At 43.9% G+C, this 22,228-nt stretch overlaps 1 protein-coding gene across 1 annotated transcript in view; it reads right to left on the bottom strand.

Moving 5' to 3' along the window:
* LOC131671652 (sphingomyelin phosphodiesterase) overlaps positions 1-22,228 on the bottom strand; it is a 938,839-nt gene that overhangs the window by 412,865 nt on the left and 503,746 nt on the right. Inside the window, exon 6 of the mRNA XM_058948252.1 lies at positions 9,355-9,527. Coding sequence (XP_058804235.1) covers positions 9,355-9,527 — 173 coding nt within the window. The remainder of the gene's footprint in view (positions 1-9,354; positions 9,528-22,228) is intronic.

Genomic DNA, 22,228 nt, shown 5'->3' with positions numbered 1-22,228 from the left:
ATCTGCGTACGTGGTGATGTCAATATTTTTCATTTATAGGAAGATCATAGGTGTACGAGTGTGGTCTGTTAAGTACTTAGCCTACGAAAGAAAAACGAAAATTTAGGAAAAGTGGCATTTTATTTTTCAACATAGTCTCCTTTTAGTTCGATAAACTTGGCCCAGCGATGCTCCAACTTCTTTAACCCGTCTGAAAAATACGTTTCCTCGAGGTCTGAAAAGTAGGCTTCCGTGGCAGCGATTACCTCCTCATTCGACTCAAATTTCTGCCCGGCGAGTGACTTTTTCAAGTTTGGAAACAAAAAGAAGTCGCACGGGACTAAATCTGTAGAATACGGTAGATGGGGCAGCAGTTTGTAGCCTAATTCGACCAATTTGGCCATGGCGACGGCGGAGGTGTGAGCCGGTGCGTTGTTATGGTGGAAGAGCACTTTTTTCTTCGCCAAATGGGGCCGTTTTTTCTGCAATTCGACGTCGAATCGGCCCAATAATTCGGCATAGTACAGCCCTGTGACCGTTTTGCCCCTCTCCAAGTAGTCGATGTAGATCACACCTTGTGAATCCCAGAAAACGGTGGCCATCACCTTTCCGGCCGATGGGGCAGTCTTCGCCTTCTTCGGAGCACTTTCGCCGGGTAAAGTCCACTGTTTCGACTGTTCCTTGGTCTCTGGTGTATACCAGTGGATCCATGTTTCGTCGACTGTCACGAAACGATGCAGAAACTACTTCGGATTGCGCTTAAATAGCGTCAGACATTGCTCTGAAGTTGTCTAAAGGTTGCGCTTGTTGTCCGGAGTGAGCAAACGCGGCACCCATCGCGCCGACAGCTTTTTCATGCCCAAAATTTCATGTAGGACATGACCCACGAGGTCTTTTGAAATATCTACGATCTTAGCTATCTCGCGCACCTTCAATCGTCGATCTGCCAATACGAGATCGTGAATTTTTGTCACGTTATCCTCCGTGGTAGCCGTTTTGGGGCACCTGGACGTGGCCCTTCAAAAATCAACGTGTGACCACGTTGAAACTCGTTATACCAATTTTTGACGGTCGCCATCGAAGGAGAAGAGTCACCGTATACAGCATCCAAGCGCTTTTTGATTTTGCTGCGCGATTTCCCTTCCAGAAACAAGAATCGAATCACCGACCGACACTGCTCTTTTTCCATTTTTCAAAAATCAACGGACACACTCGCTTTCACACGCTCTCAAAACTTCAACTCCGAGCCCGCTGAAATCTTGACAGTAACCATCGAGAAGGTACTACGTGATAGAATATTTCTTTTGCAAGAGTGACGCCATCGGGCGTTGAGGCTAAGTACTTATCGGACCACCCTCGTATATTAGATATGATATGGGGCCAAGAACGCTTCCTTGAGGACGCTAACGTTTATTGGGTAGACATCAGTTAGTTCATTATTTATTTTTACTTTAAAAGTTCTGAAGCTGAGGTTTGATTCCTGTAACAAGTTGAATTCTTTTGATAGGATTTTATTTAGTTTATATAAAGGTCCTTAATGCCAGACTTTAGTAAAGCTTAAGCTACATCGAGAAATTATATATTTTTTTAAGGTATTTCTTATTTGAGTAGTAACTCTGTCTATTTGTTCTATTTTAGCATGATTATTACGAAAACTGCATTAATGGTCAGGTATTATATTCTGATCTAATAATATTTTATTCAATCTTTTCGATATTACAGATATTAGATAGTATGGGCAATAAATTAATTGGCTTGTATGATTTAGTACGCTCGAGCAGTTTACCCGGTTTTGGTATGGGTATTATTGTTGCTGTTTTTCATATCGCATCAAAATAGTTGTTCAGGCCACTCGGCCTGAATTTCTCAATTTCCACCTCAACATCGTTTTTTTGGATAACTTCTTTTCGTTCAAACTAACCCCACGGTAAACAATTTGTGACGTCAAAGCTTTACAAACATTAGGTATAAATGTTTGGCCTTGTTTCCTATCTCGTCCGTGTACGCTAACGACACATCATATCCTGCTTCTTATTAACTCACAATACGATTATTGATGATAATTCTTTGACGTCACAAATTCACCAAGAATTTATTTAAAAACTCACCAGACGATGACTTATTATGGGCCGTCTTTCTCCCTTCTCCTAAAATTTGACATAGTAGGACAGAGATCTTTGTGAGATCTGAGCAAGAGTATAAAAACTGATGTGCACGGTGATTCTTCCAGTTAACTTCAGCAGCTCATCCATATTTAGATAATTCTCAAGCTCTCGCCCATGACTACCTATGTTTACTACCAAGCCAAGAGAGTTTTTTAAGGCTTTTACGGTGGCTTTTCTTGAAATTTTTCCTGAAGTGATCGTCTGCTACTATCTCTATCTGCCCCCAAGCGAAGAGAGTTTTCTGAAGCGTTTGGTGACTTTACCTGAGGTTTTTCCGAGAAGATCGTCTGAAACTATCAGTGTCTGCTGCTAAACCAAAAAAGTTTCCTGCAATTTTCCCATGGGATTTTTCAGAGGCATTTTCGGGGACATAAACATAAGTGATCAATGAGAACGTTATTCAACTGAATCAATTCAATCCCTCCTCAACTCTATTATCCAAAGTCTACCTTTCATTTTCACTAAGCCTCAATCTGATAATAACGATCTTACTTTAGTCTTGATCGTGAAAGAATAGTGTAAACGAAATATTAAATTTAACACGATAGTTATAAGTTTTACCGCTTTGATACTAATATTATGGTTTTAGTAACTTTGCGTTTATATTACTGTGACTTGGGCTCTTCTTATTTTTTTAGATTATTAATAATGTTGGTTATATCTTTTTCTTTAATATTGTTAAATGACTGATTATTATTTTATTATTATCATTGTTATTTTGCATGTTATTTAATAAATTTTATTTTTCTTCTACTGTTATGTTACCTTGTGGTGAACTAAATACGTTTTATCAATGTTTAGCGAATATGTTAGCTTCATCTATATTTGTTCTTGCCTAAGACATATAATTTTTTAAGAGTGGAGGAGAAAAATGTTGTGGTTGGTTTATTTTTTTAGTTGCTTTCCAGAGTGAATAATCTGCTGCCTCGGGTGCAGTTCGGATAGTTAACGAATTATTTATATTTTTATCTTTTTTTCTACAAAGTATTTTTTTAAGTTCTTTAACTAATTGGTTATATTTCGTTTTATCAGTTTTTTCATCTAGTCTGTTATCATATTTTCCTCAATTTTCTTTTTCCTTTGATTTTATTGGATGCATATTTAGAATTTGTTGAATTAGTTTTTTTATTTATAGGGCATTCAGGAGTTGCGTTTTTTATAGTATTATGAATGTTGTTATTCAGATTTTCAAATACAATATCAGAATCTTATTTTGTTTTTAGTGGTATATTACAAGCTAATTTTATTTATTATTTTTCTCTAGGATTCCTAGTTAATTTTTTTATTATATAGAGGTATATTTTTTATGTTTGATTTAATTGATGAATCGAAATCAATGATAATTAAGGAATGATCTGATGTTTGATTGATACATGATTTGGCTGTTAAGTATTTAAAGCATAATTTAATGATTGTAATTCTATTAAATTCGACAGTTTATTTGTATCAGAAGGCCAGTAAATAGGTTTGTCTATTGATATTGGTATTAGGCTTTCAGTTTTCATTTCTGTATATAGAATTTCTCTTTTTGGATTTGATGTTATTGCTCTTAAACCTTACTAAGACTGTTTTGTATTGTAGATGCCTTCTACAAGGAAGTCATTTCCCAAGCTATCAAAATACTTTTTGTATTTTTCTTTGGTTATTTTATATTTTGGAGGGCAATATATGGTTGAAAAATTGATTTGACCGTTATTATCCGTAATTAACACATTTGTGGCTTGTACGTAGTCTTTTCTGTATGCTTCAGTTTTGTGATGTTTGATTGTATTTTTTATTAGTATAGCTGTTCATGTGCTTTTCCGTCAGACTGGTTTGTACAGTATAGCGTAAATTGTGGTATTCTTAGAACGTTTTATATGTAAAGTGCGTTTCAAATATTAACATTATGTTAATATTATTTTCAAGAAAAGGTTTTATTTCTACATTTCTTTGTACTAAACGTTAACGTTCCATATTACTACTTTTATTTTTGTATTCATTTAATTTTATTTATAAGCGTGGTAAGCAGATATAGCTTCGTATCTATTCTGTTCATTAGATGATTCATCATATTTACTAGATGATTGTCGTTGCTATTATTTACTATTGTTTGAGACGCCAGTGTTTGTTTGGCTTCTTCTTCTATTATGAGTGTGTTTCTACTAGTAGCCTGTGCATATGAGAAGTTTGGACTAACAATGTTTACATTTACATCATTTGCTACCTGTTTTGGCCTTAGTGCTTGAAAAAGCTTTCGTCTTAGGAGTTTGTACTACATCTACACTACATGCACAACATCTTTTATAGCTAGCTTCATGATTTTCGCCGCAATTCGTATATTTGACTTCTTTTATTTTGGACTGTTTCGAACAGTTAGCTGTAAAATGATTTTTCGTGCGTTTTAAGCAGACTGGTACTCTATGGCAGTAATTTTTAGTGTGGCTATATTCTTGGCAGCGCATGCATTGTGGAATTTCTCTTTTTACGTGGATGTTCAAAACTGATAATTAATTGTATTAATAACTAATAATTTGTCTATTTCTTATATATAGATATTTTTTTTTTCATTTTTATTTCAATTAAAAATATTAATAATGGTTATTTATTATTCTATGTTTAATGTTTGTAATTCATAATACTTCATGCTTAAATGACTCTACCTTTTTTAATTCATCGAGGTTTACCGACGGATGCATATTTTTTATAATTATTTTGTATGATTTAGTTCCCTTTTATTGAAACGTGTAAAATCAGTATTTTTATTTTCTAATTCTGTTACCGTTTGTGAAAATAGTTCCAGGTTATTCATTTAAATTCTTATTTAGTGTTAGTTAATGTGTATTTATTTTTAGCTACATTATCGAGTAAATTTTCAAATGGGCTAATATTTAATTCTCCGTTAATTGATGGTTCTTTCACGGTCCCAACAATTAAAGGCGTTGTTGATAGATAGTAGGTTTCACCTGTATCATCGTTTTCTTTTCCAGTCAATACTTCATTTCAGTTGCTTATTTCAAATTAGTCGTTTAAGTTTTCCAGCCAGTAATCACTGATATACGACGTCTGTCCGGAAAGTATTGGGCCTACATTTATATCTTCGCGCCATAGTGTTCGAGCGACCTCTATCGGACAGAAACATCAACACCGGACGTATAGTTCATGCGCAGCTTGTCTTTGTTTACAGTGCCTTTTTCGCGTTCGACGGATTTTGATATTATCAAAAATGACTGAAAAACAAGATCAACGAATTGATTGCATCAAATTTTGCTTTCAACTAGGAAAAACGAGTTCGGAAACTATTGAAATGATGCAAAAGGCCTTCGGAAGCGAGTGTATGAGCAAAATACGAATAACAGAGTGGTATAAACGGTTCAAGGATGGTCGCACTTCTGTCGATAGTGATTCTCGTTCCTTTGATGACAAAAACCGCAGATAATATTGAGCGGGTGCGACTTGCAATCGAACAAGATCGTCGTATGACTATGCGAGAACTAGAAGAAGACCTTGGGATACCAAAAACTATCATTTCAGAAATTTTAACCGAAAATTTAGGAATGAAACACGTGTGTGCGAAATTCATCTGAAAATTACTCACAGCAGAGCAGAACATGCGCATAGAAATCGCTCTGGACAATCTGGAAATGGTCAATAATGATGATAATGTGCTTAGAAAAGTTATAACAGGTGATGAATTATGGGTTTATGGTTATGATCCTGAAATAAAACAACAATCTTCACAGTGGAAGCATTCTGCATCGCCAAGACCAAAAAAAGCACGTCAAAGTCGGAGCAATGTTAAGTCAATGTTGATTGTTTTTTTCGATTGTGAAGGTGTTGTACATCACGAATATGCACCAACAGGTCAGACAATCAATAAAGAATACTACGTTCAAATTTTGAAACATTTGCTTGATGCAATAAGAAGAAAACGGCCGCACTCTTGGGAAAGTGGTGATTGGCTTCTCCATAACGATAATGCGCCAGCGCATTCATCCAATCTTGTGCAGCAGTTTTTGCGCAAACACAATATCGCATTGCTTCGACAACCTCCATACAGTCCCGACATAGTCCCTTGTGACTTTTGGCTGTTTCCAAAACTAAAAAAAGCACTCAAAGGACACCGATTCAATGACAAAACAACGGTTGAAAACAATGCGACGAGTGTACTTAAGGCTATCCCTAAAAGTGAGTTCCAGGACTGTTTAGAAAAGTGGAAACATCGATGGAACCGTATTGTTCAATCAAGTGGGGATTACATTGAATGATGCCACCCACCAGATGATAAAGAATAACGCTAGCACGAAAATATAAGGGTAGGCCTCATACTTTCCGGACAGACCTCGTATGTTTGCCTTTTTTTATCGATTTTGTTTTTTTCTGGGCTATTTCTTATCCTTTCGTTTTATATAGTTTTCCATGCAGCTAGTTTATTTATAATACTTTCGTATTATCTGTTGATGTTATTGTATGGACTATTTTTGTTGTTGTAACCATATCAGCTTAAATAAATTTATCTGCTTATATATCATATATATTTGTTTTATTTGGGTTCGATTTATTTACATTGACTGTAGTATTTTAACGGAAGCTCGAATTTTGGAGAGCTGTTCATCGCACGTTCGAACTGTCTGAGTGCTGTAATACGAATGAGGTTATAATTATGATTTATTTATCTACATAATTTTTCTCAATTCTGCAGCCACTTAGCTTTCGAATGCACTTGGTTTCATATTGTTCTATCGCTTCGTTCTTGACATATTTGTTTTTGGCAATACTTTTTTCATTTGTTCCCACTGTGTTTCACTTTCTAAGTCCATTTTGTTTCCTGTAATTTCTCGACATATTTTTCATTGAGGCCGTAGATACATTCACATCCGAAGTTGTTATCTTTTACAACGTTTTTTCTCAATATGCAGTGTTCTCGATCAGCATGAACTTCTTAAATGTTGATCGACATCATTTACGGTCTCACTTATAGCAACACTCAAATTTGTCGCCAAGATGTCCTAAATGTTCTTGCCATCGGATTAATTTTGGTATGTATAATGCAACATCAATCAAAGTTATGTCATTCCGTCGCCAATGTCCGCAGGTATATTCAACGAATATCTCACTAGAAGGCGGTAATATAATCCGGCTATCATTAATAATATAGGTCTTTGTTATCCAGTCGATGGCAGAATTGTTGCCGAAAATCATCTTCAAAGTCTGGGAAATCACGTCATTTTTCGTTATTGTTGATGAACAAAATCTCTTTGCGATAGATGAACAAATTTTCCAACACCATAAAGACTTTTTCCTCTTAGAAATCATTAAAGTGCATGTACTTTGGTAATTTCCTCAGGATTCATTCAGCCACGGTTTAGTTGTTTTCGAGAATTTCTGTCCCACACCTGTGACGCCGCCATCGCATCGGTTGAATTTCCCTTCGATCAATCTCGATAGTTACTCATCTGTCGCATCAAAGAAGCTGTTGCCTCTCACTGATTCTCCCCGAGATTCTGTACTAAATTCTGCTCAAATCTTGAGCTCAGGCTTCCGTCTGCTATAAATGATTCTACAGCATACCTAGGACGGGTCAGTCGCTGATCCATCGTATAATCAGAAGGTTCAACAGTTGTTGCCACTAACAACTCACATTTGTTGCCACAAACTACGCTCGTAGTGCCGTGACCTTTAACTGTTGGTTCATGAATCGCATTAACTACTCACCTTTCTAGGCCAACGTAGTCATTCCATAAAAAAATAGTAAGATCCGTTAAATCGCTGAACATCTACATCAGTACCTCTAATACCCCTATGTTAACAATTTAACGCATGCAAACACCGAACGACCGTTAAAACTGCACAACAACAGATCCAGGAGTCAGGTTTACCCACTTCAATGCTTCAATCACTCAAGTGTACGGAAGCGTCTTAGAGAAGCACGTAGACAGATGCCCGCTCGCTATGAAGTGACTTACTACCTACTTACGAAGTTGTTTCGTAGTGTTGCTTGTTTCAGTCGCTGTCATTCTCTTTAGATTACTGAGTTACCTGCTGCGTGTAAAAGGTACGACATACGTACACGAAAGAGAGAGAGAGTGAGAGAGAGAGAGAGAGAGATTAAAAAATGAGAAGGATACAGAAAAAGAATCAATCATTCTAGCAGTTACAAACGAGAAAACAACAAATATTTATTGTCAACTGTTATAAAACTTGTTCGAACTGTCATGGTCTGGCACGAATGCATACCCACATAATAGTTTATCCATCTTCATCATGAATACCGCAATTGTATGATTGTAGCACTAATGAACATGATCAGCACACCGAAAGTCGAGCTTACGGTACTCGCAAAACATATACGAATCAAAGCGAGAGAGAGAGAGAGAGAGAAAGAGAGAGAGAGAGAGAGAGAGACAGACAGAAAGACAAAGAGAGATGTAGTTTATGCTGCCGTTGTCGCTCTTGCTGCTGTTGCTACGACTGCAGCTGTTGCTGATACTGCTATTATTCATGACCCGCTTTCTAGGTTATCTGACAGATTCTAATACGTCGGCGGAGTTGTTGCATAGGCTGGATGTTACCCGGCTCTGCAAACCACAGAACAACTAAAATTCTAAATGGTGTAGCGGTCAGAAAAGTCACTTTTTCAGTAGCTGCTGTTAGATCGGCTATTAGATTCACGATGTAGAAAGCGAGCGCATAGCCAGCTGCATGCAGGCCACGCTGGCTAACTCACGGCTGCCTGGAAATGCGCGCATAACTTGGCTGTCATTGCGCTCAGTTGCTCCGTATTGAGGTATTGAGGTATTCCTTATATATTATTTTTGCCTTTACGGCCCATTGAATCTGTGTTGCTTCTCTCCCTGACTACACTAATCAGCACCATAAATTAGATGGACGGAGAATGAATGGTACGATCACGCGTAGACACAAATGTTAATATAGATTTCTTATTAAATTTTTACCATCTAGAAAATTGAAAAACGTTAATTAAAAAATCGTAAAAAAAAATTTACAACTTTTTGTCGAAGGACCTGTATCAGCGCAAGAGGGGAAACAAGAGAGCTGATGGGCTTATTAGAAGTACATGCCTTGTATTACAAATGTATGTTAATTTATTTTGTATTTTGTATATAGATATAAATTATAGCTCGCCGTTATAGATTGGTTAGAAACGGAAATACTGATACTATTTTATATTAGGTATATATCATATACGTATTTGTACAGAAATGTGTACCTATTTACTGGTGCACTTTCGTGATTTCCAAGCGATGGAAAAATTGGGATACCTGGAAATATTTGTAACATCTGTTGAATAGATTCAATTAGAATTTTTATGTTTTCTTCTCTTGTTTGATTCCATACATCATGGGGTGGAAGATCGCCAGTCCAAATTATATAGTCAATATCCTATCAAAAAAATGTATGCAGATGTGTATAAAATGAAAATAAAAATGTTATTTTAAATATCATATAATGATAATACACGGATAAAATTATGAATTTAAAAAGTAGAGTGACAAATTCATGAACATAAGATGAGACAACTCGTTAATTGGAAGAAAGAATCTTAAGAGTTAAAATTGATCATTATGAAAAATTTGCCACAAGGAAAAAAACAAATAATTTATTCAAGTTCAGCGTGTTGATTACATGAGTATTGTTTATCATAAAACTAATATTTAATATTACCTAAACTCGTTTGTTGATCTATATATAATTGTCACTGAATTCTTCGGAGCCAAAACTGGCTTTTATGCCCGGAGCGAAACGCGAACAAATTATTTTTAAATCGCAGGTTCGTAGTGAGCGGACACGTTCTAACTATAATGAATACCTCGGACTTCAGTATTACACGCAGGTTATTGTGAAAAAAAAAGAACACATGTAGATAATGAATAGTTAAAGCGCACTTATAAATGAAATAACAAACAATTTATGTAGCGTTTCAAATATAAAGTTCGATGTGCATATACGAGTACAACATCGCGGCGCGCTGGTTCGCACCTATCTTGCTAAACGACTCACGTGTTCTCCCGAGCCCCCGATTGTATGTTTGTGGCAACGGCTTACTATGAATCATTTTTTTTTAATGTGAAAAAATTAAATATCTCGATTTAGAGTGAAATATGAACCGGAAAACAACTAAAACTGAGACTGATGTACAATCCGAGAAAAATACTATAGAGACGATAGTTCTATTATATGGTTTTTAAATGACCTTCGAAATTTGATACAACCAAATTTTTACGATTTTTTTCCACTTTTACTAGTCTTAACGGTTTCAGAATTAATTTCAAAGCACAGTATTTTATAAAATTTGCTATTACAAATCTAAATCTGGTATCAAAAATTGTCTAACATTTTTCTAACGCTGATAAAACGCCTACGAAGCCCAGCTTCTACTTACACTTATTTCGATATTGTTGACTACGGAAATTTTAGAAAAATAAGGGATTATTTATTGAAATGTAACTTTTAATACTCGTGATAATTCAATTTTGAAAAAGTGCAGTGACATGCAGAAAAAATTATGTTTTCGGGCTCGCCGTTCACCGAGGATACTTCTCTACCATTCCTCTCTAAGAGGCCGCTGGCACTGCTGTTGTTGTTACCGTTGCTCGTAATTTTATCAGCGAAAACTATTCTCGCGATAATTGAGAGTTAACATGTGAATAGCAATCAGCAGCAATATGCGAGAGCCGCTGATGATAGCTAGTGTCTTATCGAGATCGAACTTCCATTCGTAGCATCCGGAGAGCAACGGTTTAGTCGGCAAGTTCCTTCTTATTTGCAGTCGGACGTCCAGTTCTCCATGGATGTACACTAAATCGATTAGTCACCTCATTGTGATCTATACCAACTGTTGCAAATCGATTCGCATCAAATAGAAGGTTTCTCCGGCCAAAACCGTTAAAATGGTAATGACAATTAGTGTAGATATGTTCCTTTTCTCCTACTTGCCGTTCGAAGCGATACTGCACGTTGCAGTCACGTGCCTCTCTTTCCTTACCGCCGCATGTACACATGCTGCTCCTCGGTGCGCTTCGGCTGTTCTCTCTCTCTCTCTCTCTGTCATATTCGTGCTCCCATTTTTTATTGTGGTCGTTCCTTGATATCCGCATGCGCCTTAAAAAATGCCTGGTTGATAAAGATGATTCAGAACAGAAAAATAAAATAATAGAAATTCACGAATAAATTAAGAAACTAAAGTTATTACGTGATCGGAAAATGTTAATTGTAGAAAAGTTATATAATGTTATTTAGGATATTATCAATTGGAATGTAAGAACGAAACCATGGTCTGAAGAAGTAACTTTTTTATTTGAAAGGAAATAAATGGATGGTTAAAGTTAGAGTTTTAAAACAATGGTGGATATTATATATATTGTATAAATAACGAAAACAATAATTTGAGTAATAAGAAAAAAACGGAGAAAAAATGGAATGTAAGGCTTAAAGACTGGGATATGGAAACAAAATACAGGAATAATAAAATCGATGACAAATAAATCATGGAAATTATATATATAATTTCATAATTAATTTATAATTTATAATTTATAACAAATTTTACATATAATTTCCATGATTCTCAGTATATATATATATATAATCTCAGTATTATATATTCTCAGTTTCATTAACTTAAAACACTTTTTAATTTTATTGAAGAACCTCATAAACAAACATGACCCTGGTAGATAATAAGATGTCTACATAATGGCGTAATGAAAATCTAACAATTAACAGATACGCAAAGAAAATTGAAAAAAATACTTGGCAATGGAATTATATGTCGCTTTACAATGACATGACAAAAACACGATCAATAAAAAAAATGCATATTCCAAAATCGGTATAAAATCATTACAAGATGACTTAAAAAATATGAAAGTGGTTAAAATATTACATGCATAAGGAAATTGAAAAGAATACTTGGCCACCGAAAAATGATATGTTGCTTACAATGGCATGAACAAAACGAAAATAGTCTCACGAAAAATTAAATACATACGTTAAGAAAATTCAAAGAAGCTTTCAGAAGAATGACACTAAAAACCTTTAAAACAAGTCAAAAATTAATGAATAAAAGAATAAAAGGCTTTGAAAATTAGTGCGATAGATGAATTATGCCCGTTGAAAAAAAAACATACATTTTGTAACAGGCAGCCGATTAACAGGGAAACTCCGGCTAATCTATTTATCCTATCCACTAATCGGTGCGCTGTTATCTACGTGTCAAGACACGTTACTCACCTTTTGCTACCCTGCGCATGCGCCGAGTAGGCGAGTTTAGCTAACTCGGGTTGCGACTTTCGTCGATGGCGGCTCTGGCGCTCCGAACCAACTCGGGTTCACTAAGCTGCCGGTGGCGGCGCTGGCTCGCGAACCAACCGGGTCTCTAACTTTGTCCGGTGGTGGCGCTTGCGCTTTGACTCACCTGCACACCGTCGGCCGCTTCCAGTACCGCCGTCGAGTGGAGCGGTTCTACCGCGCTCGCTATCTATGCCTGATAACCGGCGCGATCGAATCAAAACATCAACACGGTAAACACAAAGGGCAACCAAAGGATTACGCGGTTTCAAATGACAAGCTGCTTTATTTATTAAAGGCTCATGCTACACTGAGGGGTCAGCCGAGAGATTTTCGCACGCTATATCGTTAATACACGATTCGGGGAGAGAGAGAGAATGACAATCGCGATAATCGCGGACTAATTACGCGCGCTTTAAACAATATCTACCGCGCATGCTGCGCGGGATCGCACGATTACAGAAATAATAAGTGCTGTGCACTTATTATATACGGTGGCCAACTTTCCGCGGTGGCCGGAATCTCCTGGAGTGGATCTGGCTCCCTCCACCGGCGGGCGGGGATGCGGGGTCGAAGGTCCCGGGGCGGCGGTAAACGTTACGCCGCCCACCGTGGCTGAGGTTCGCCCTCCTGCTCGGAGATACGGGGATGGTTGCAGACCCAATGCTGCTGGCCGCAGGCCTCCCTTGGCCTGGGGCACTGGGTCGAGCTCTCCATGGTTACCGCGCTCGACCCGTGGGTCTGCACCCCTTGGTCCTGCGTGGACTTAGACCGACGGTCCTCTTCGTACGTACCGTCGGTCTGGGTGGACGCTTCCCGTGTCTCCGGTCTCCTGGGCTGGGGCGCCAGTCCTTCCCGGAGGAAGTCGTCCACCCGCTGGCGTGAGCGGCCTTCGCGAGCGGCCACCTCGACCTGGGCCCGGACAAACCTACGGAGATCACCGATCAGCCGATCGGCGCCCGGACCCAATCTCAGGTCGAGCAGCAGTTGGGTGGCCGTCTCGAAGGCCTCTTCACTTATGACCAGCTTCCTCTCCATCTGTAAAAGAGAAGAAGTGGGGTTAAGGGATTTCTCAGGTTCAGCCCTTAACCTAATCGACGCAGTGTCACACTCGACGCTATTGCTTACGTGGACGTCCCGGTCCCCTGCGCTTTCCTCGAGAACATGGCCCATTTGCGGGGATAGCTGGCAGGACCACCTTCCGTACGTGCTGAGCGGTTCTACGTGGCCTGCCTCTTCCCCTTACCGCATTGCCATCCAGGTCGTCTCCACCTGGCGCCTGGGATTCGCACGCAGGGTTCTTGCGCGGCCTACCCCGGCCTCGCTTAGCCGGCGTCTCGATCGGTACCCTTGGAGCCGCCGCGGGTTTCTCACACTCGTTTGCGGGGGCTGCAATCGCGACGCGCTCGCATATCGGATCCCCGCTGGATTCCTTGACTTTCGCTGGCGGGTCGCCTACGCTCTCCTCTTCCTCCAACGGTATTGAGTCCCCGCCTCCTGGTTCCTCGTTGTCCTGATCCGAGAATGGACCGAAATAGGGCTTGAGGTCCTTGGTGTGGACTAGCTCGGGCAATACCTCTTGCTGGTTACCGAGGAGGTAGGTATTGGACCCACATACCTCCTCGATAATATACGGGCCAGCGTATTTCGGCGCCAACTTCGCCGACACGCCCTGAGCTGTGGAAGACAAGATTCGATTTCGCTTCCACACCCAGTCCCCAACCCTAAAATCGGCCTGACGTCGCTTCCTACTATAATAGACCGCCTGACGGTCTGCTTCCTCCCTGGACTTGGAGCAAGTGCGCTCCCACAAGTTCGGCAAAAGGCTCATGTGCTCTCCCCATTCGGTCAGCTCTTGGCCCTCGGAGGCTTCCCGGGCCAGCCGATCCTGAGTCCTTCTAAAGGTCGAGGGAGGAGTCGGCTGCCGTCCAAAGACTAACATAGCCGGACTATAGCCTGTCGCGCTATGAGTTGCCGAGTTCAACGCAAAGTTGAACTCTGGCAGGTGCTCATCCCAGCTCTTATGGTCACGCTCGACGTACGACATGAGCATGGTCTTGAGGGTTTTATTCACTCGTTCCGTGGGGTTGGCCTGTGGGTGGTACACTGGAGTGAGGGCCCGCCGGATGCCATTCCTCGTCAGGTAGGCATCGACCTCCTGGTTCTTAAATTCGGTCCCATTGTCCGATAAGAATATCTCGGGCGCGCCGAACCTTGTTACCACCCTCTCGTGCAGTTCGCGCACAATGGTCCTTCCATTGGCCTTGCGAATGGGCACACACTCAACCCAGCGAGTGAATAGATCCAAGAATACCCGGATATATTCAAACCCTCTCGAGCTCTTTGGGAACGGACCAGTAATATCGCTGGCCACCACCTTCCAGGGTCGCGAGACCTCTCGACGACCCATCAGCCCGCAAGGCGGCCTTTGCTCCGCCTTGCATTGCTGACAGACTGGGCAACTCTTCACGTACTCTCTGACCTGCTCGTACATCTTCGGCCAGAAGTACAGGCGCCTCGCCCTGGAGAACGTACGTTCTCTTCCTTGATGTCCCGCTGCGGGAGCATCATGGACCTCTTCGAGCACCTGAGATCTTTTCTCAGCAGGGACTGCAAGCTTCCAGGCTTCTTCGTTGTCGATGGATCCCTCGCTGTCCTCTGTCGGATGGTAGTGGTACAGTCTCCCTCCCACTACCTTCCAGGTAGGATGAGAATGTGGATCCTGGCATACCTCTCGGTACCTCTGCAGATACCAGGCATCGGCAGTTTCCGGCTGATGGGTCATGGCACCCACTTCTACCACTCCCTCCTCATAGGCCCTAGATAAAGCGTCTGGCACCACATTGAGGTCTCCCTTTCGATACTCAATATCGAAAACTTGCCCTTGCAGTGCTAACGCCCATCGCGCTAGCCTGCCCGTAGGATTCCTCATGCTGCGGAGCCACTTAAGGCAACTATGATCGGTGATGACTTTGAAGTGGTGCCCCTCAATGTACGGCCGGAATTTTCCGATAGCCCAAACCACTGCCAGGCATTCTCGTTCGGAGACTGAGTAATTCCTCTCCGCACTATTCAACGAGCGACTAGCGTACTCAATGACGCGCTCCTGTCCATCGACTTCCTGCGTCAGCACTGCGCCGATCCCACTATCTCTCGCGTCAGTTTGTAAAACAAACTGCCCGCTGGGATCTGGCGACTGCAGGATTGGGGCAGTAATCATTGCTCCCCGTAGCCTCTCGAAAGCCTGCTCCTGTTCCTGCTGCCAAACGAAAGGAACACCCTTCCTTGTCAGGCGGTTATCGGCTCAGCGATTGTCGCGAAATCGGGTATAAAGCGACGATACCACGAAATCATCCCCATAAATCGCTTCGCCTGCCTAATTGTCCGTGGTGTCGGATATTCCATGAGAGGCTTGATCTTTTCGGAATCTGGCCTCACTCCCTCACTGTTGACGAGGACTCCTAAGTACTTGACTTCCGATTTACAGAAGTGGCTCTTGTTCTTATTGATGGTGAGGCCCGCACCTAGGATTCGTTGTAAAACCAATCCCAGGTGTCGCTTGTGCCCCTCAAACGACGACGAGACGATGATCACGTCGTCGAGGTATGCAAAAGCGTAAGGATCTAAGTCCGGGCCAATCACCTTGTCCATCAACCTCTGAAAGGTCGCGCCGGCGTATGACAATCCGAAAGGCATCCTCTTGAACTGAAAATGCCCCAGGCCTGGGACTGTAAACGCCGTGATAGGGCGCGACTCTTTCTTAAGAGGGATCTGGTGGTACGCGCTACTTAAGTCCAGCGTTGAGATGAACTTGGCATCTCGAATCCTTCGTAAGATGTCGTTCATGAAGGATAATGGGTAAGCGTCAGGCTTGGTTACCGGTACTTGCCATCCGCCTTCTTCACCATTACCACTGGACTCGACCACCCGCTGGTTGCTGGCTCAATGACGTCGTTGTCCAGCATGGCCTTGACCAGCGCGTGCATCTGTTCTCGCACCTTATCGGAGACCGGGTAGTACTTTTGTTTACAGGATCGGGCATCTCCGATGTCTATCTCATGCTCGACCCCGACAGTACAGCCTAAACTCTCGCCCTCGTCTGGAATTAATCCATCGACGAGGCTAGCCACTTCTTGCCGCTGTGCTTCTGTGGCTTCTACCAGGCCTACGGGTGCGAGGCACGACGTACCACTGACACTTGCCACTTCTAACGGCACTGCCACTTTGGCTTTTGCCAAGTACAATTGGTCCGTGTCAGGGTTCAGGTTGGCGCTGAATTCCCTCACGAAATTCGCGCCCACGTAGCAGTCATCTGAAAGCAGTGGTGTTATGGCGACTCTCACATCCTTTGTGATTCCTCCTACCGTGAAGGGAAAAATCACGTGACCCAGTATGGGGCATGGACGACCATCCGCGAGCTTAGCCTCACCTGCTCGCGTCACGTCCAGGGCTAGCCCCATGTCCGATGCCAACCTTAGCCCGAGTTGACCCATTACCGTCGATGAGGCTCCGGTATCATAGAGTGCCCTTAACTTGTAGGCACCTATGTCTACCTGGAGCCACCATCTGGTCTCATCCTCGGGCGCATAACGACGGGGTGTTACTTTCGTCCCTTTCTCCCTAGTGGTCCGGAGGCTTTCGCGGCTCTTCCTGCCCTGGGCAGCCGCTACTCGCATCGACGAGTGTTTCCCCGCTCGTCCTGGGGTTCCAAGCGTATCCTCCGGAGTGTCGGGTGGTTCCTGGGGTCGCTGGTCTCTTCCTCGACCGACTCGTACCCTTCCTCCACCACTTGAACTCGACCTCCATACCCTTCGAGGATACAGAACGCCCCGTTACCTTGGTTGGTCACCGGCTTAGTCGCTGTCTCGTCGTACACCACCGCACTGCTAGGTCTCTTATGGCTCCATTGCCTTTCGGAGACCTGCCTGAACCCTGAGGTCGCCGGCGGGCTGCTGCCCCGCTCGAGCGACCTGCGGCGAGAGGTCACCTTTACTGGGGACGCGGAGGGGACCTCCTCCCTCCGCTTCCCTGCTCGTTTCCCTTGTTGCAATCCGGGCAGTACCTCCTCGTAAAGCCCAGTTTGCCACAGGCCGAGCATTTGATCGGTTGGGAGAAATCGATCTTTCTCCTCTGACCCTCTCGACGCTGGCCAGGAGACCCTGGGGGGGTCTTATTCCTCCCCTTGCTTTGGTCTCGACCTCTTGACCGCCTGGGAGAGTTAGCTTTTCTCTCCCTGAAATACCGGTCCAGGTCGCGTCGCAATGTCGCCACCTGGGACGACAGATCCTCGAAGCGGTCCTTCGCTTGCATCGCGGAGGTCGCGGGTCTGTCCTCGGGTTTCCTGGCCGGGCTCTTCACGGGTGACTCGTCCTGCAGCTGCTCCTTACCCCGGCGCTTGTTCGACATCGCCGCCGTTCGGGCTCCTGCCCTGGGCGGCGGCGCCTTTGTGAATCCTCCCATGTGTTCGGGGTACAACGTGGACGTGGGCTCTAGCCTGGCCCTCGGGCGCTCATCGTCCCGCATCGCGGTCTCGATCTCCGTCGCCCGGGCGTGAAATTCGTCCACGTTGGAGAACGAATTTCTCCGCAGCTGCATCCGGATGGCGGGCAGGAGATTTGCGTATAGCAAATCTACCTGACGCTGCTCGGGTAATGGCGGGCGCAGCTGGGCGAGCATAAAGAGGAGGTGGCAAGCGTATTCCCTTACCAGCTCTCCCTTCTCTTGATAACGGGCTTGGGCCTCTTGCAGCAGCAGAGGCTGCTGCAACTCGCTCGACCCGAACCAACGGCGAGCGCCGGCTATGAAGTCGGCGTAGCTCCTCCATTTGAGCTTATTGAGCTCATACCAGGTCCTCGCTACTCCTTCGAGGAGCTCTGATACTGAGCATAATATCTCGCCGTCCGTTAGCCCTGAGCCCGCCCGTAGATCTTCCAACCTCGAGAGGAAGGTATCCACACACTCCGAGGCGGTTCCCGAGTACCGCAGCTTCCAGCCTCGGACTATCCTGCCCGCGTCACGGGTCGTGAAGAACCCTGACGCTGCGTTGGTGTCTCCCCAAGTCGATCCGTCCGGGACCGCTTGCCCATAACCAGTGCTGGCGTCGGGCCCTCTCCGTGGCGGCTGTTCAGCTCGCTGAGGTGCCTGTCGTCGGGGAGCCTCCCAAGGCTCCCTTAGTGCCGATCTTGGGGGCTCCGGGGTACTTCCCGGTACCCCTGGGTCATAGTGGCACGTGTACGTGGACTGAAAGTCCACGGTTCTCCTGGGCTGCTCCCTCACGATGCTTTGGCGGTTGGTAGGATCCGCGCTCCTTAGCTGCTGGATCTCCACCTGTAGGGCGGCCACCTGGTCACCCCACCGCGTGCATACTCTGTCGTGCTTCTCAAGCATCTCTAGTATGCGGTCAATCCCGATGCGGTTGCGCTCTATCTCTTCTTTCAACCGCTCGGTGACGCATCGTTCCTCCTCTTCCTCCTGAGGAGGAAGCTCTTCACCCTCAAAGCGACGGGCTCGTCGCCTATTGGGTGATTCCGTGGAGCCCTCACGTCTACTATTGACCCCTTCCGGACGTTCGCCTTCCTCACGAACCCCTGATTCCTCGGCGGGCTCTCTCTCTTCAACGTCGCTCCGACTGTCCCCGTCGAGGTTGTCAAAGACGGCGAGAGTCCGCGTCAGGTTCGCCTCGACTGTCTCGACGCTGTTCAACAGCATGAGCGGGTGAGTGACGAAATCCTCTACGTCGGTTGCCTCCAGCTCCTGGCGTCTCACCTCAAGCCATCTCTCCCGGCTCCTTCTTCTTCGCTGCACTTCGTCCTTATCTAACGCCGCTCCTCGAAAATCCTGGTCGACGTACTCGCCCAGGAGCCAATATGCAAGCCGCATTGCTTGCATAAGCTTCGGGCCATCTGTACGCAACCCCAGTTGCGACAGGTATCTGTCGAGTTCTGTGGAAGGCAGTTCCGATGCCCACCGGGTTATCGCTTCGGCGATGTCCTCCATACTGCCTCCACACGGGTGCAGGCGACGGTTGAGGTTTATCTTTTCCTAATCGACCACTACCGTCTCCTATCACCCCAAGACGCGAGCAGGGTGTTGCCTCTTTGTCGGCAACTCCTCTAATTAATTGCCTTTATTTTTAAGGCAGCAATCCACGTGGCTTGTGGGTGCGTGCAGGCAACGCGTCCAAAAACAAAAAAAGTGAAAGCTTCACCTCGCTATTACCTGCCTATAGGTGGGGGCTAACTGTTTGTTAGCTCCACCGGGTTAGTTATCTAACCCCGCACACACCCAAATTGCGTGCTCTACGCTTACTGTCCCTCGGTGACTATTCCCCCACTTAATTTTCCTCTAAAGTATGGATTAAATCGAAAAAATCAATCTGTCACCTATCTGGAGCGACTCTAGGCGTCGCTTCGACCTTTGGGGTTAGTTTGCTCTCGGCTCACAAAAGCAATCGCAACTAGGTCGAAGCAACGTCTTTTCCCCTTGTAGAGCACGCGCCGAACGAGCCACGTGTTCTTTCACCCGCTCGCACCCTGCTACGCATGCGCGCGAACGTCTCTCTCTCCCGTGCGTCGCTACTCCCTAAAGGCTACCGAAACCCCTCGTGTGAGTTCCTAAAAAAAAGTTGGGTGCCATGTAACAGGCAGCCGATTAATAGGGAAACTCCGGCTAATCTATTTATCCTATCCACTAATCGGTGCGCTGTTATCTACGTGTCAAGACACGTTACTCACCTTTTGCTACCCTGCGCATGCGCCGAGTAGGCGAGTTTAGCTAACTCGGGTTGCGACTTTCGTCGATGGCGGCTCTGGCGCTCCGAACCAACTCGGGTTCACTAAGCTGCCGGTGGCGGCGCTGGCGCGCGAACCAACCGGGTCTCTAACTTTGTCCGGTGGTGGTGCTTGCGCTTTGACTCACCTGCGCACCGTCGGCCGCTTCCAGTACCGCCGTCGAGTGGAGCGGTTCTACCGCGCTCGCTATCTATGCCTGATAACCGGCGCGATCGAATCAAAACATCAACACGGTAAACACAAAGGGCAACCAAAGGATTACGCGGTTTCAAATGACAAGCTGCTTTATTTATTAAAGGCTCATGCTACACTGAGGGGTTAGCCGAGAGACTTTCGCACGCTATATCGTTAATACACGATTCGGGGAGAGAGAGAGAATGACAATCGCGATAATCGCGGACTAATTACGCGCGCTTTAAACAATATCTACCGCGCATGCTGCGCGGGATCGCACGATTACAGAAATAATAAGTGCTGTGCACTTACCGTACTTAAGCGGTGGATACGGTGGCCAACCGTATCCAATTAGCAAAGCTTATACGCTGTCGCGGTCGCCGGCACGCCTGTAGCGGGAACGAGGTCGCCACTAAGTTCGCCGATATCGTTATTGTGGTTGCTGCTGCAGTGGTCGCTGTTGCTGTAGGCACGGAGAAATAAAGACCAGCGATAACACCCTCACTGCACCGCACGTCACCCACGTATAATTCGGCGGAAAGTCACAAGTTCCAGGAACACTCGGAAATCAGCGAGAATTACTATAAGCGGCGAGGCGAACTCTCTGAAACCATCAGCTATACTGCCTCTCAGCCCGCCCCTACCGGCCGTTGCCCCTTCGCGCTCTCTCTCGCGCTCTCGCTCTCGCTCGCTCTTAACCCGGTACGCGGATCTAAACGATTTTCGATAATCGTTGCAATTTTCAATATGAGCGTTTTATATGAATATTTATTCATTGAAATGACAATCTCAATCTTGTACAAAGTAGAGAAAAAATGTTTACACAATATTCAATCATATAAATGTTAAGATAGGTCGATGAGTTAACCCGAAACCTAATCCTCTATCAGTTAATGATCTAATAATAATATTATTCAGAGAGTCCCACTTTAACTAGAATAGTAGGATAACTCAAAACTTTATAAAATATTCGAAAAATGTTTCAAATAAAAATTGTGTGGTTCAAAGGGGGTCAACTCAGGATAACCTCAACATTGACCTTGGACTTTATTTTCAAGGTCATTTCAAGATCAACTTTATTTTTTTAAATAGGATCTCCTATTTTTGACCCTGGATTCGGATAAGAGCGGGAAATTCTATCTTCAGATGATTTATTATACGTGGAGTCCGGGAGACCCTTCCAGGTCATTTCAAGGTCATTTAATGGATACTTTGTTTTTTGAGCTTACATACTATGATATAAGTCATTTCTTCTACATCGCCCAAGCATGTGTTGGGCTGTTTGTTGATTCGCTCTGACCTAAGTAGCCAAGAAACCTGACTCACAACTGGATGCTTACCTCAGTAACGAGTAACTTACATAGCATAAAATCCCTAACCCTAACTACTAAAGTTCAGCGCTTAAGCCTTCCCACCAGCCTCAAAGTCTTACAGCCCCTAGGTTGTGTATGTGTTTGTGTGTGTGTGTATGTGTGTGTGTGTGTGCATCGATGTACGATTGATCTAAGTAAGGCAAGATCGTATAGAAATTCAGCAAGTCAAGGTAAGATCGTGTAGAGATCCATCCAGTCAAGGCAACATCCTATAGAGATTCAACCAGTTAAGGCAAGATCTTGTAGAGATATATAAATTTAATTATGAATTAAATGTTCTAAGTGTTCACCATTATTCTCCAAACAGAACTGTAATCACCAGTGAAAGTTTTGCTGCATATTTGTAAGTATTTTAGGAGTTATTGCGCCACAAGCTCTTCTAACTCTATCCATTATATCCAATGGTATTGTTGGAGGTTTATTAAAAACAACATTTTTCACATATTCCTACAAAAAT

Source organism: Phymastichus coffea, unplaced genomic scaffold (genome assembly GCF_024137745.1).
Source record: "Phymastichus coffea isolate CEN01 unplaced genomic scaffold, Cenicafe_Pcof_1.1 PCOF00010, whole genome shotgun sequence".
Classification (NCBI taxonomy): Eukaryota; Metazoa; Arthropoda; class Insecta; order Hymenoptera; family Eulophidae; genus Phymastichus; species Phymastichus coffea.
The sequence above is the reverse complement of the archived record's forward strand: the minus strand, read 5'-3'. Positions and strand labels throughout refer to the sequence as shown.